At 36.0% G+C, this 12,903-nt stretch overlaps 1 protein-coding gene across 2 annotated transcripts in view; it reads right to left on the bottom strand.

Moving 5' to 3' along the window:
* The window catches only part of LOC129247523 (uncharacterized), a 62,780-nt gene that overhangs the window by 35,957 nt on the left and 13,920 nt on the right, over positions 1-12,903 (bottom strand). For both annotated transcript variants that reach the window (XM_054886675.1, XM_054886676.1), the window contains exon 2: positions 10,795-11,428. In XM_054886675.1, the coding sequence (XP_054742650.1) occupies positions 10,795-11,109 (315 nt within the window). In that variant the 5' untranslated portion in view covers positions 11,110-11,428. The remainder of the gene's footprint in view (positions 1-10,794; positions 11,429-12,903) is intronic.

Raw genomic sequence — 12,903 nt, 5'->3', positions numbered from 1 at the left:
TCCTCGCAGAGGATACCCCCACCAACTCTTCCGTCCAACTTGGAGCTATCTTTCGAAATAAGAAGATCAGTTCGTTCGCTTTCAGTTATTTATTGATCACTCAATTCTTTTGGAAAGACGACGACATTGATAAAAGCCTTTTGCATGACTTGTACAAACACAAAAGGCTTTCCATATTTATTTACTACCCAAATCTAATGAATAGGGGAGTTGCGTAAAATTTAGTAAAAAAAAGAGATGGCGTATTATTCTCGTGCAAGAAACGGAAACTTCCTTCTAACTAACTGATTCGAGAGCCACTTCAATGATGATATGGGATTGATGGAATCGCAGATTTCGAGGAGGCAGTTGCTCATAACTTTTATCTTGATGCGTGATTACCATTTGGAAGTATCCAGGTTCGAGTCTCCGTGCATGAAACAGCAAAATAATTGAAAAGGTTTTTTCTAATAGCGGCAATGGTAAGCCTCCAAGTATAGTTCTGCCATGAAAAATCTCTTCATAAAACATCGTCTGCCGTTCGGAGGTGACATGAACCAGTTGGCAAGACACATATCACAAATAAGAGGAGGATCTCGATAAAAGTTTCACAAACTTTAAAGCGAAGATTAATATCGCCCTTATTTTGAAGCTCACCTAAGCGTTGTATCAAAATATTGTAGGCACTTCGTAGGCATTAACCTGACTTTTGTTTGTAAAATTATCTTTGAATCCTTACCGCAAGCGACTGAAGCTTCTCTCATTCTGAAATTATAAATATAATATTAATTTTTCCTTTTTAAATCCTTTATCCTTTTTAACGCCCCTTCCATAACCAAGTAGGATAAAGCAATATTTGAGAACGATAGCAATACACCGGCACACTGTGCGTTATTGGTGCCCTGTTGCGAAATAACTACGCTGCAAATTGCATAAACGACTACAAATCGCATGTAATGGCTTTCTTCTTCAAAGAGATTTACACAGAGTCTATGCAATTTTTACGAGTCAATTAAAAAAATGGAGATCCATTGCAGCACATTAAGACAGTAAAACAATGAGAAATGTAACCAATAGAAGCTGTGATCCGTATGAAAAGAAAAAAATCAACATAAAGAAATATGCCTGGAAGTAATACTAAGAAGATGTATCACGATAAAATAGGACCAGATCAAAGCATTGCCGATTACGTAAGCGAGTGTGTCGGTGTGTCGAATTTTAGTAGCCATAAATTACAAGTAGGAGGCACATCTAAAAAACAACTACAATAAATGACAGGTAGCTTACAACTTTCAATTTTATTACTTTTGTGTACAAAAATTTTACTTTTTTAAAGGAAACTGCTGCGGCTTAGATGTTGAGATAATCCATAAATGATATTTACATATTTATGGGAACAGGAGATTACACTGCATGTTACTGTAAAAGCTCTGCTTGCGGATGACCACATATGCGGTCAGCTCTTGTAACCTGTCGAAAACAAGATTTGTTTTCGTATTTGCTTCACTTTTGGTACTTTTATGATTACTTTTGGTACAAATAAGACTGAAAAATTACTGGCTCATGAGCAGCCCCTTTGGAGACTTTTACTGCATACGCAGACTATTTACTTTGGCCAGCTGAGAGTTTCTTGCAAGAGGTCGAGGTAGTTAGAAAAGCAGAGGATTACTATTTGATGATAAGTAAATCTAATGTCGAGTACATCGTAAGAAGATAGACTTGACTTGCAAAAATGGTTGGTAAGTAAATTCTGGTTTCACAGATTTTCGCATCAGACCAATTTCCCATTGCGAAATTTGCTACTTTTTAGGGCTCTATCTAAAAAGCACTTCCCTTAATTGAAAATACCTAGAAGGCGATATGTAGAAGGCTAACCAACTTTTACCTATCCATTCCTACTCACCTAGTCTAAATATCTAATAAGGTGCAATGTAATAAAGATCGGCCGCGTTCGCAGCTGTGTATACGGACAAGGGAGGTTTGCTGGCACCAAACTATAGGACTACGCGAAATTCTTACTGGCAAAAGAGGCTTAAAAAACTCACAACCCTCGCTAAGAATAAGCTGAGGATACTAACGGGCATTCTCACAGGCCACTGCAGACTGCGAAGTCATCTGCACATGATCGGGATTTGGTCTACGGACTCTTGTCATTTCTGCGACCAATCTCAGGAGACTCCAATGCAGGAGGTTGAGACATCTTGGCCAATTGCAGCCAGAGGAGGGGCACATATACTCAATCAAACCCAGCTCTATCCTGAGTTTAATAAGGGGTCTGGGTGAGCTACTGTGATGAGTAAATAGCACAAAAGGTCATGAGGTCGAAGTGCAAACCTCTTATAAAATCTATCTATCTAACTATACAGAACCTAGGTTAGGTTAGGCAGTGTTGGCTGATCTATAAAAACATCTCACTTAGACTACCAGTTCTAGGCACACACAAGGGCTGACAACATATATTTAGTTTCAGTAAAGTGAAAAGAAGAAAACAATGAGCAAGTAATACAGTATAAAAAAATTGGTTTTTACTTATGGTAAGGAGCAAAACAGTCCTTGCATAGAGGAATCTGGCATTCTTCGCACAGTGTCTTTGTTCGCCTTTCTCTATTTTGTTGTGCACAACCTGTGCAACGCCTTCGCTTAGCAATGGGAACAGGAAGATGACCTGCAGATAGTTTACTTTTTCTTCCATATGTACCAGATCGACTATCATATTTTCCGCTATAACGATCATCAAATCTAAGAGTGGATTTTGTCTACATCCAAGTTGGAAACTGATTACCCAACAATTTCCCACTGACATCATCAATAAATCATCGGTAAAAGACTTTTTTCCACCATTTGTTAGATTTCCGATCCAGCTCATATTGACCTGTCATTTGATCAGCTCTGTCCACTCCACCCATTATCTGTCTGTAAAACTTAATAATTTCGGCGCAGTCCACATTCATTTTTTGACCGTTTTTCAATTTCTTTTCTGTCTGCGATATTTCAGACGAATGGCAATTACTAACAACGACTACTTCCTTAGTGTCATGCCATTTGGTATACATCAAACCTGTGTTGCTTGCTCGGAAAACGCATTGACCTTTATTTTTTGCGGTTTGTCATAAGAGATTGATACTTGTGAAGAACCGATCGAAGCACAAAGTGACATCTGTTTCTCGAATTGTTGCAGCTAATTGATTTACGACGCGCTCGCCTAGGGCTCCCTCGACAGTTCCTTCTTCTCTCCCACAGTAGATGTTAAAATCGTAAGTATAGCCAGTAAGATCATCACACCTGAGCCACATTTTAATACCGTGCTTAGTAGGCTTCAATGGTAGGTATTGTTTCAGGAGGGAGGAGGCCTATGTTCAACATCCAGAAAACGGCTGGGTAATAATGATAATGGAAAAATTATTATAGTGGATAAAACTAACACAACATAATTAGAAGAGCTTAAGGGAGAAAAAAATGAAAGCAGAGTTGCCACATATCGTTTAATACAAACTTTTTAAATTATTAATTACTTAAAGAACGGAATTAGCAGATATAATACGAGTTTTCGAAGAAAGATGTTTCAAACAACTGCACCTAGAGCAGGATTGCCACTTAACTTTTTAATATAAAGAAAAAGTTTATTTAATAAAGAGTAAAAAAGTTTACACTATCGGCAACCTAAAAAAGGTGCCAAAACTTATTTAAATTCGGTTGCCACTCAATTTTGACTTTAGATCTAATTCCCAAAAACTCCTAAATTCCCAAAGTTTCTAAAAAAGTTTGATTTAAACACTGAGTTATGGGTAATTACATGAGTAAAAAATTCCAGAATGGAAAGAGCTTTGAATAGGATTGCCATACATATATATTTTACTTAAAATACGATAAAAATAATCAAGTTAGTATATTTTCGGAAAAGAGACATTTAATTTTTGTTATATGTGGTTATTAAGTTTTTAAATAATTACGCAAATAATTTTAGCAGGGTTGCCACATATATATTTTCAGTAGGGGAAAAGTAAAAATACTTCTCGAAACCAATAAATTAAAGGTAACTAATTAGAAAAATTACAAAAATATTTTTTTACTGGGCTGCCACATGTATAAGAAAATATCAGGTAATCTTAGTATCGAAGTGTATAGTAAACTATAAACATCACAATTAGGTTATTAATTTTAAGTTAATTAAATATGTTTAAGGTACATGAGTAGTTTAGCTAATGTAGGCTTAAGCAGGGTTGCCGCACAAATTTTTTTTTTGAAAAAGGAAAGTCAAAAATATAGCAGCCAAATATTGTTGAAGTCAGCAAGGTTGCCACATATGTATATTTAACCTAACATACGATCAAAAAAGTGCGCGAAAAAATTAAGTTTAATATTTGCTCTATATTTATTGAGTAATCAAAATATGTTTCGTGTAAACAGAATTACCACATATATTTTCACTAGGTGATACGTAAAAAAATGCTAAAATATTTAGTTAAGATACCTGCCCTAGATAAATTATAAAAATATTTTTGCATAGGGTTGCCACATATTTTTTATATTAAAAAATATAAAGTAAACTCATTATAAAAGTGTGAGATAAAACAATTATAAAAATTTAAACAAACGATAATTTAATAAACAGGGTTACCACATGTATTTTCAGTAGGTGATAAGTACAAAAAATGTCCAAAAGTTTAGTTAATGGTACATAATCTAAATAAATTATAAAAATAGATTTGTTTAGGGTTGCTATATATTTTATTAATATTAAGAAATATAGACTAAACTAATTACAAAAATATGAAATAAACCTTTTATAACAGAGTTATCATATATATTTTCAGTAAGGGATCAATAAAAATCAAATGCCAAACAAGTTAGTTATTGGTACCTAATTTAGATAAGTTATAAAAATATTTTTGCATAGGGGTTCCACATATTTTTTAATGTTAAAAAATATAAAGTAAACCAATTATAAAAATATGAAGTGAAATAATTATAAAAATATAAAGTAAACTAATATAAACAGGGTTACCACATATATTTTCAGCAGGTGATAAGTAAAAATAAAATGTCAACAAATATAGTTAATAGTACTACACGTAGATATGTATAATTTATAAAAATAATATTTGTAATGCCACATATTTTTTTAATATTAAAAAATTTTAAGTAAACCAATTATAAAAATATGAAGTGAAATAATTATAAATATAGAAAGTAAACTAATATAAACAGGGTTACCACATATATTTACAGCAGGTGATAAGTTAAAATAAAATATCAAAAAATTAGTTATGATTTTTAAAGTCGATATATACAATTTATAAAAATAATATTATTTGAGATTTCTAAAAATATTTTTGTATAGGGTTGCCATGTAATTTTTTAATATAAAAAAGTATGAATTGAACCAGTTTTTAATAATGTAAACTTTAAGCACTACAATACGTTTAAATAATTTAAGGTAACTAAAGAATTTAAGGTACGCATACGAAAAAAATTCTATTACTTTAGTTTCAAATCGGGTTGCGAAATATATTTACAATTTAAAGAGTAAAGTATAGGTCAAAAAAATTCAGGAAAGTGAAATTAAAGTTACAGAAAATATATTATAAAAAGTGGCTTAAAAGGGTTGCCTACTCAATTTTTGGGTAGTATATATTTTTTTAAAAACTAATTTTTTTGCGCAAATCGCCAAATGCCACTTCATGCATTTAGCATAATTTCCAGTTTGTGTGTAAAATATACAAGCACCTCATTTGACTTGCACAGATATTGCCCAATAATGATTGTTCACAATTAACTGGCTCACTAGACATGACTTACGCCAGCTCAGACACAAGCCGTCCTACTCAAACACAAAACCACACACAAAAACCTCCATTGACAAATATTTGATTGAGAATCCACTTGTGAAAGAATAAACCAGTCGCCTGCCAATAACTTTATTAGTGAACGCATAATCGTTGGAATTTCAAATTCCGGCGCATCACTTAACGCATGCAAACCGTTGCAAAATGTGTGGATCTTCTGAACGCCTCACCATTCTACTCCACTAACAAAATATGTTGTAGCAATAATCAATTTGATGTTGCAACATGCAGTGAATGCAGTCTACCAAGTATGCACGCACACACATACACGCGCGCACAATTTCCTGCACAGTCTGCACCAAAAAAGGCGAAACAACTGCGCTGCCCACTGGCACATTTACGCATGCGCAATAACCACTTCAACGCTAGCGCTTCTTAATTATAGCAGTTTAAAGCAACTTCTCCGCTTCCAAAGCTTCTAATACTTCCAGTTTGTTTGTTCTGTTTTTCACATTTTATACTATGGAAACCACATTTTTCCGCATCAAAATACGATTACGAAAAAGAACAGGAAATTTTGCATCCAATTCGCGCGCACACGTGCAACCAGCCACAAGAAATCAAGTGGCACCAATTAGCTACAAATTCGTGCAACTCGGAAGAAGAGAAGGAAAAACCGGCAAGAAATAATAATACTGAAAAAACATTTTGAAAAGGCACCACAGTGCTCACCTGTTCCACTCGGTTGTAGTTGTTGCTGTTGTGTTATTGTGATGCATTAAGTGCAATTCAAGCGCATCATCATTATGGCAAATGCACTGTGGTACGACCAAAGAAGCTGCAACAAGAAAGCAACACCAAAAACATCAACAATCCTCGCGATTCGACACAACGGCATCATCAGCACAAGGCAATAAGGATACTGCTGCTGCTGATGCTGCTGCTGCCACAATAGGCGCGCAAGGCAGAGTGAGTTGAGGTTCAACCTCAGTGGCCATTCCACTTCCACTCCACTTGGCGTTGCAGCCAATTAACAAAATTTTGCACGCATTTTTTAACATTTTTTGCAGTCTCCACGTTGCTGCCACAATATGTTGCAGTGCATTCGTTTTTTGCTTTTTTTGTTTTTGCATCGCTTTTTATGATCTTTTCTGCAGTTGCGATTATTTTCGTGCCAACAGCGCCAGGTTGGGTTATACGACTAAGTGTGTGTGCATATGTGTATGTATGTGTGTCTCTTCTTAGTTGCAATTATATGGCTGTATTTACTCGTTTTTTTCTCTCATTTTTAATTTTTTTTTTTTTTGTTTTTTTTTTCTTTCTTTGTGGTGGCGCCTACCACTATGATGTAAGTGTAATTTTTATGATTTGACGATTTTTGCGTGACTCTTCATCAAAATCTTGGTATACCTCACAAAGCTTCTTCTCTGCAGTAGTTTTCAATACAGTGTGCAAAGTATGCACAAAAATGCTATATATTTGCAAATCGCGCCTAATCGGAGAAAAATTAGTAAAAAAAACTTGTAAAATATATTAACTCGCCCGCCTCTTGCCTTACACTGCTGCATACAGATCTTCCATGAAAAAAACACTGCTGAAAGTCGCCTTCTCTCGGCTCCTTTGTTGTTCTTCTCAAATGTTGTTCTTCTTAAGGCAAGCTTCAGCTCAGAAAACAGAGTGAGGTCACATGGCGCAAATTCTGGTGGATGGTCTAACATTGGCATAAAGAAATTGTCTGGAAAACTATTGAAAGATAATACGGAATGAGCAGACGTCTTGTATTCGTCGCACATCTATGATTGTTCATTCTACAATTCTAATCGTTTTCTCCTTATTATTTCATGAAGGTAGTATCCTTGAGTAGTAAACGCCGAAGTTATTACAATTAGGGCTCCATATGGAGCTCGATTTAAAAGGGCTCTTATTATAAGGGCTCCCCATATAGACAAGTTTTTAGTATTTATTTATTTATTTTTTAATTTCAATTATTTTTTTTTATCAAAATGTAGTTCATTCTATAATAAACACCATAATAGTCCAAATTTCACACTTTGTATGTACAAATTTGCAACAAAATCTCAAATTTTTTTCAAAATTTCAATTTTTTTTAATTCGGGTTCGTAATTTTATAGTCAGCCTCTTAAATTTTAATGCAACAAAGTGCAAGTTCGAAGTCGCCCAAAATGTTCATTGATTTTTGATCATTTTTTGCCCTGGCGAGGTTTCGCATTTTCTCCGTACAAAAAACATTCCCTTGGTTATATGGAGACAAATTTTCACAAATCATATTCATACGATTTTCGATGTTTGCAAGGACCAATGTGTTCGCTAAAGTCGACAAAAAATTTCGTCTCGCATCAGTTTTTCTGAGCTCATCAACTTCCTTGCAAATACAAAACGTTGCCAATGCCATGACACCCAACATGTTGCAAAAAAAAGCCAAGGTCCATCGACTTGTTGGCCGTTTTAATGTGAAATGTGTGTGCCCATTTGATCCATACAATCGACGCCTCCTTTGTGTGCATTATAATAAATAATGGGCAATGGTTTTTTTTTGCTTCGCCTTCACAATCTTTGGTATAATGAAGGAATAAATTAACTACTATATTTTTTGGTACATAACACATGGGCTCAAAAGTCCCAGGCCTAACACATAGATGGCATTACTTTTATTGCATTCACCTCTTTTTCAGTTTGTACTAACCTTAAAAAGGCAGCTGTTAAAATTTGATGATATTCTATTCATTAGTTCCTGAGTTATTGTGCCAAGAGGGGTACTACTTTTGTTGTTTTCAAAACAAATGGGTCAAAAAGAACTTTGTGTTTTACTTTTACACTACTTCTTGATGGGAAAAAATACCGTTCAAGTACAGCAATTGCTTGAAAAGTGTAATGGAGACTCCGCTCCATCAGAAACACCAATAAAGCGATGCTTTGCTGACTTCAAACGTGGTCGTAGAGACACCGACAATGCACAACGCAGTGGACAACCATATGAGGCAGTAACGCCAGAAGACACAAAAAAATCCACAAAATCGTTTTGAATGATCGAAAAGTGAAGTTGCGTGAGTTAGCTAGCATCGTAAAGATAGCAAAAGGACGTCTTGGCTCTATATTACTTAAAGCGGCCGCCGTATCCGAATGGGTTGGTGCGTGACTACCATTCGGAATTCACAAAGCGAACGTTGGTTCGAGTCTCGGTGACACGCCAAAATTATGAAAAACATTTTTCTAACAGCGGTCGCACCTCGGCAGCCAATGGCAAACCTTCGAGTGTCTTTCTGTCATGAAAAAGCTCCTCATAAAAAAATATCTGCCGTTCGGAGCGGGCTTGAAACTGTAGGGGAACAACATCAAGATGCACGTCACAGTCAGTTAGTTAGTTAGTTAGTTAGTTGCCATGAAAAAGTTCTTTATAAAAATATATGCGGTTCGGAGTCGGCTTGAAACTGTAGGTCCCTCCATTTGTGGAACAACATCAAGACGCACACCACAAATAGGAGGAGGAGCTCTGTCAAACACTCAAAAAGGGCGTACGCGCCGTCACTATGAGGAAGCTCTATTCAAAGTGGGTGCCGCGTTTGCTCACATGACCAAAACGAAGTCAATCACAAGTCAATCAAAACAATGGCAAAACTAAATGAATCGAACTTAGAATTGCTCCCACATCCACCGTATTCGCCAAATTTGGCTCTCAGCGACTACTGGATGTTCGTAGGCCTACAAAAACTGGGCACCAGTAAGAACTTTCGCTCGAATGGAGAGTTTACCTTTGAAACTAAGGCCTATTTTGAGGCAAAAGATAATTCGTTCTAGAAAAGTGGTATTCAAATGTGAGAGCGGCGCTGGAATGATTGCGTTGTTCTCGATGGAAGTTACGTTGATGAATAAAGCTAATTTTGAAAAAAAACGTGTTTTCTTTGTTAGGCCCGGGACTTTTCAGCCCATGTGTTTCATCTGTTTGGTATTAAAGTAACTTTGCGATCTGAGTCATGCTGAAAATTTTAAAATTTCAAGTATCCAACTCATCGAGGAATTTGTTTAAAAGCAATTGAAAAATGTATGCCAAACAGATAAGAGAGAAAACGACCTAATCCGCGCGGTTTAAAAAGGACATTCTCGTGCGCTGCACAAAATTCCATTAATTTAATAAATTTGTTTCAAGGCCTTTCTTGAAAATATTCCCACTAATGATACAATTATCCCATCTCAAATATGCCAAGTCATTCCAAGCGTTTTTTTTTTCTTGTTGTTTTTTTGTCTATTTCTCTCCTTTTCTGCCCCGACCACACACACTGTCACTGTCCGGACTGCGTACACGCGCATAATTGAAATTTAAGTGGCTCGCGCATGCGCGTCACACTCGATTGGAGTTGTCATTTATTTCGTTGCGACTGATTAATATTTTATTTAGTTTTATTTTAAAATTTTATTGCATTTAATATTTCCTTTTATTGCTGGTAGCAGCGAGCTGCTGCTGCTACTTTATTGCATCAATTACGCCCCATTCATGTCCGTGTGCAATTCGATACAGGCGAGAAGAAATAGCTGCCGTATTTGTGCAGCTGTATGTGTGTATGTGTCTGCTGTTGCTGGCAAACATTTGGGCGATCAACCAATTTTGGCAGTTGGAGTAATTCAACCACTTCAGGTGGCATACCCAGACTCAGCAAGCTACACACACGGACATAGGTGCGTGTGTATGTGTGTGTTAATATGTAGGTAGGTGGAATTTTGACAGCAAGAAAAAGTGCATATAATGCAAATACAAATGTTAGAGGGGGAGCGAGGTAGGTACATATAAAATGTTGCCGTGCCAAGTGCATTTTTCTTGAGCTTTTTCTCTACTCTTTGCATTAAGACTTTCCCACACAAGCACTGTCCGCCCATGCAGCTCACCAATCTTGACTCACAGTATTTTTCGATATTTTTTCGGTATTTTTTCATTTGCATTTTCCTTTTTCACTTACGTCTTTATTTATTTTAATTTTTCCTTTTTTTTTGTTTTTTTTTTTTCTTTTACACTCACCTGCAACATCAGCTCACGCAATTTGTCCAATTCGTCGCCATGTGACCTTGTCGGCAGATAGCGTCCCTCGCAAGGCTGCTGCTGCCACGCCAACAAAACCAACAACACTGGCAATAGCCAAAGACCCAGACTGAGTGAGGACGCTGAGGCGACGCCAACGCCACTGCGGCGACATTTCACTTGGGCGCTGGTGCTGCTGCTGCGCATAGTTCCACTCTGTTTCTTATTGTTGATTTTGTGTCTGTTATTATTGTTGGTAATGTTGTTGTTGTAGTTGTTGTTGCTACGACGAATTGCCAGTTGTGCTGTTACCATTGTGTTTCCGGTTGTTTTATTGGGCGGTGTGTGGCAAAAATTTCACTTTTATTTAGGGTCTCTGTTGGTGTGCGTGTTAGTGTTGTTGCTGGTGCTGGTGCGTATCGGCTACTTTTTTTTTGTATTCTTTGTTTGTTGTTGCTGCTACTGTTTTGGTGGAATGTCGTCGTTGACTTCCCCAAATGGCGCCGAATTTTTACTACAGTACAATTGCCAATTTCTGTGGCTTCTGAGTTGCTGTTTTCCTCTCTTTTGCTATATTTAGCTGACGGAATTTTCTTTGTCCCTGCTGTTGTTATTGTTGTATTTGGTATGCAAGCTTCGGCCCATTAATGCGAAATGTTGGAAATGTTGCGAAATCGGCAGTAAAATTCAAGTGCGATCAGCATGAAAGTAAAGAAGAAGAGGAAGAAAAGGGAAAGGAAAAAAAATTTAATTGTACGGCTTAAAATTCACTAAACACCATAATAAAGCTGCATACGTACGAACAATAAAAATAAAATTTTTGTGTACTAATTTGAAAAATCTTCTTTTTCTACACAAAGTGTGATCTAACGGAATCGTGATACTTGTGCACGCATGCGTGTGTTCACAATTAAGTTTTCTTATTTTTTTATAAAAATATGGCTCATACTACAACAAAAACCATGTAACTCCAAGTTTCAAAAAAATTAAAAAAAAATCAAAAAACTTCCGTTAAATTTGCAAACTTTTTAATAAAATTTTTTAGAAAATCTCTGGGTATGCAGTTTTATAGTCCATTGAGTTGTGATATAATAAAGTGAAAATTGGAGGTGATTCAAAAATCATTTTTTGTCTTGTAAAGACAATTCGAGCTTTTCTTATATTATTAGTTTTATTAATTATAAAATTTAGTTTATTTAATTTTTTATAAAACTAAAATTTAACAATTGGTTACTCTAACCCACAAGTGAGCTTGGCAGGCTGAGAGCGGCTGCAGGTGAACTAAACTTATGTTATCTGCCATGTCCATGTCCTGTCACAAGTCCTCCTGCCATTAAGCAGAAGGGACTGCAGACAGTTGGTTGAACTGATGACGGGCCACTTTATGTGGGCGAAGCACATGGAAAGGGTGTGCATCTCAGACAATGCACTCTGTCCAGCATGTGGAGAGGAGGATAAGACGGCGCACATAGGAGTATTTCAGTCAAAAAATCGGTCAAAATTATTAAGTGCTTTTTTCAAATACATTTATTGATAAAACACGTTTATGAATCATAAAGGCAATGTACCTATTTCACAATAATAAAACAAAATTAAATAAAAATGATCATTTAAATAAACAATATATCTATTTATTTCACACTTATTTTGTGATAAACGGCATATAATTAATGGCTTATGATTTTTTTTCTAGTACTTGAATAAGCTGTGACTTAATCTTCGACCATTGTCGGTGTACCCGGAATCAGCAGTTTCTTTGCCTCTTCAGAAAACGGCTTTTCTTTTCTCTTATTTTTCTTTTTGCTAGTGCAGCTCAAGAATGGGTCGGTCAGATGTTAGTAGCAACCTGTTCAGAATATCTCTGTTGCACTCTACTCTAGAAAATTTTCAGGATAAATCCAGGCGGTATTTTCGGAAGTGTTTATTTCCGGCCTCGGCTGCCTCTTCTGATAGCTGTCCAATTGGTAAAATGGCATGAGTAATCACCATGGCACCGTGTATTAATACCTTATGGAGTGTAGGAGACATTGGGTGCCAGTCATACAATTCTGAGTAAAGTTTTGCTGCAATTTTTTGAAATTACTTCTAAAATAACTCTTAATCGCTCTA

The sequence above is a fragment of the Anastrepha obliqua genome, chromosome 5 (genome assembly GCF_027943255.1).
Source record: "Anastrepha obliqua isolate idAnaObli1 chromosome 5, idAnaObli1_1.0, whole genome shotgun sequence".
Classification (NCBI taxonomy): domain Eukaryota; kingdom Metazoa; phylum Arthropoda; class Insecta; order Diptera; family Tephritidae; genus Anastrepha; species Anastrepha obliqua.
Note: the sequence above shows the minus strand (reverse complement) of the source record. Positions and strands in the feature narration are given on the sequence as shown.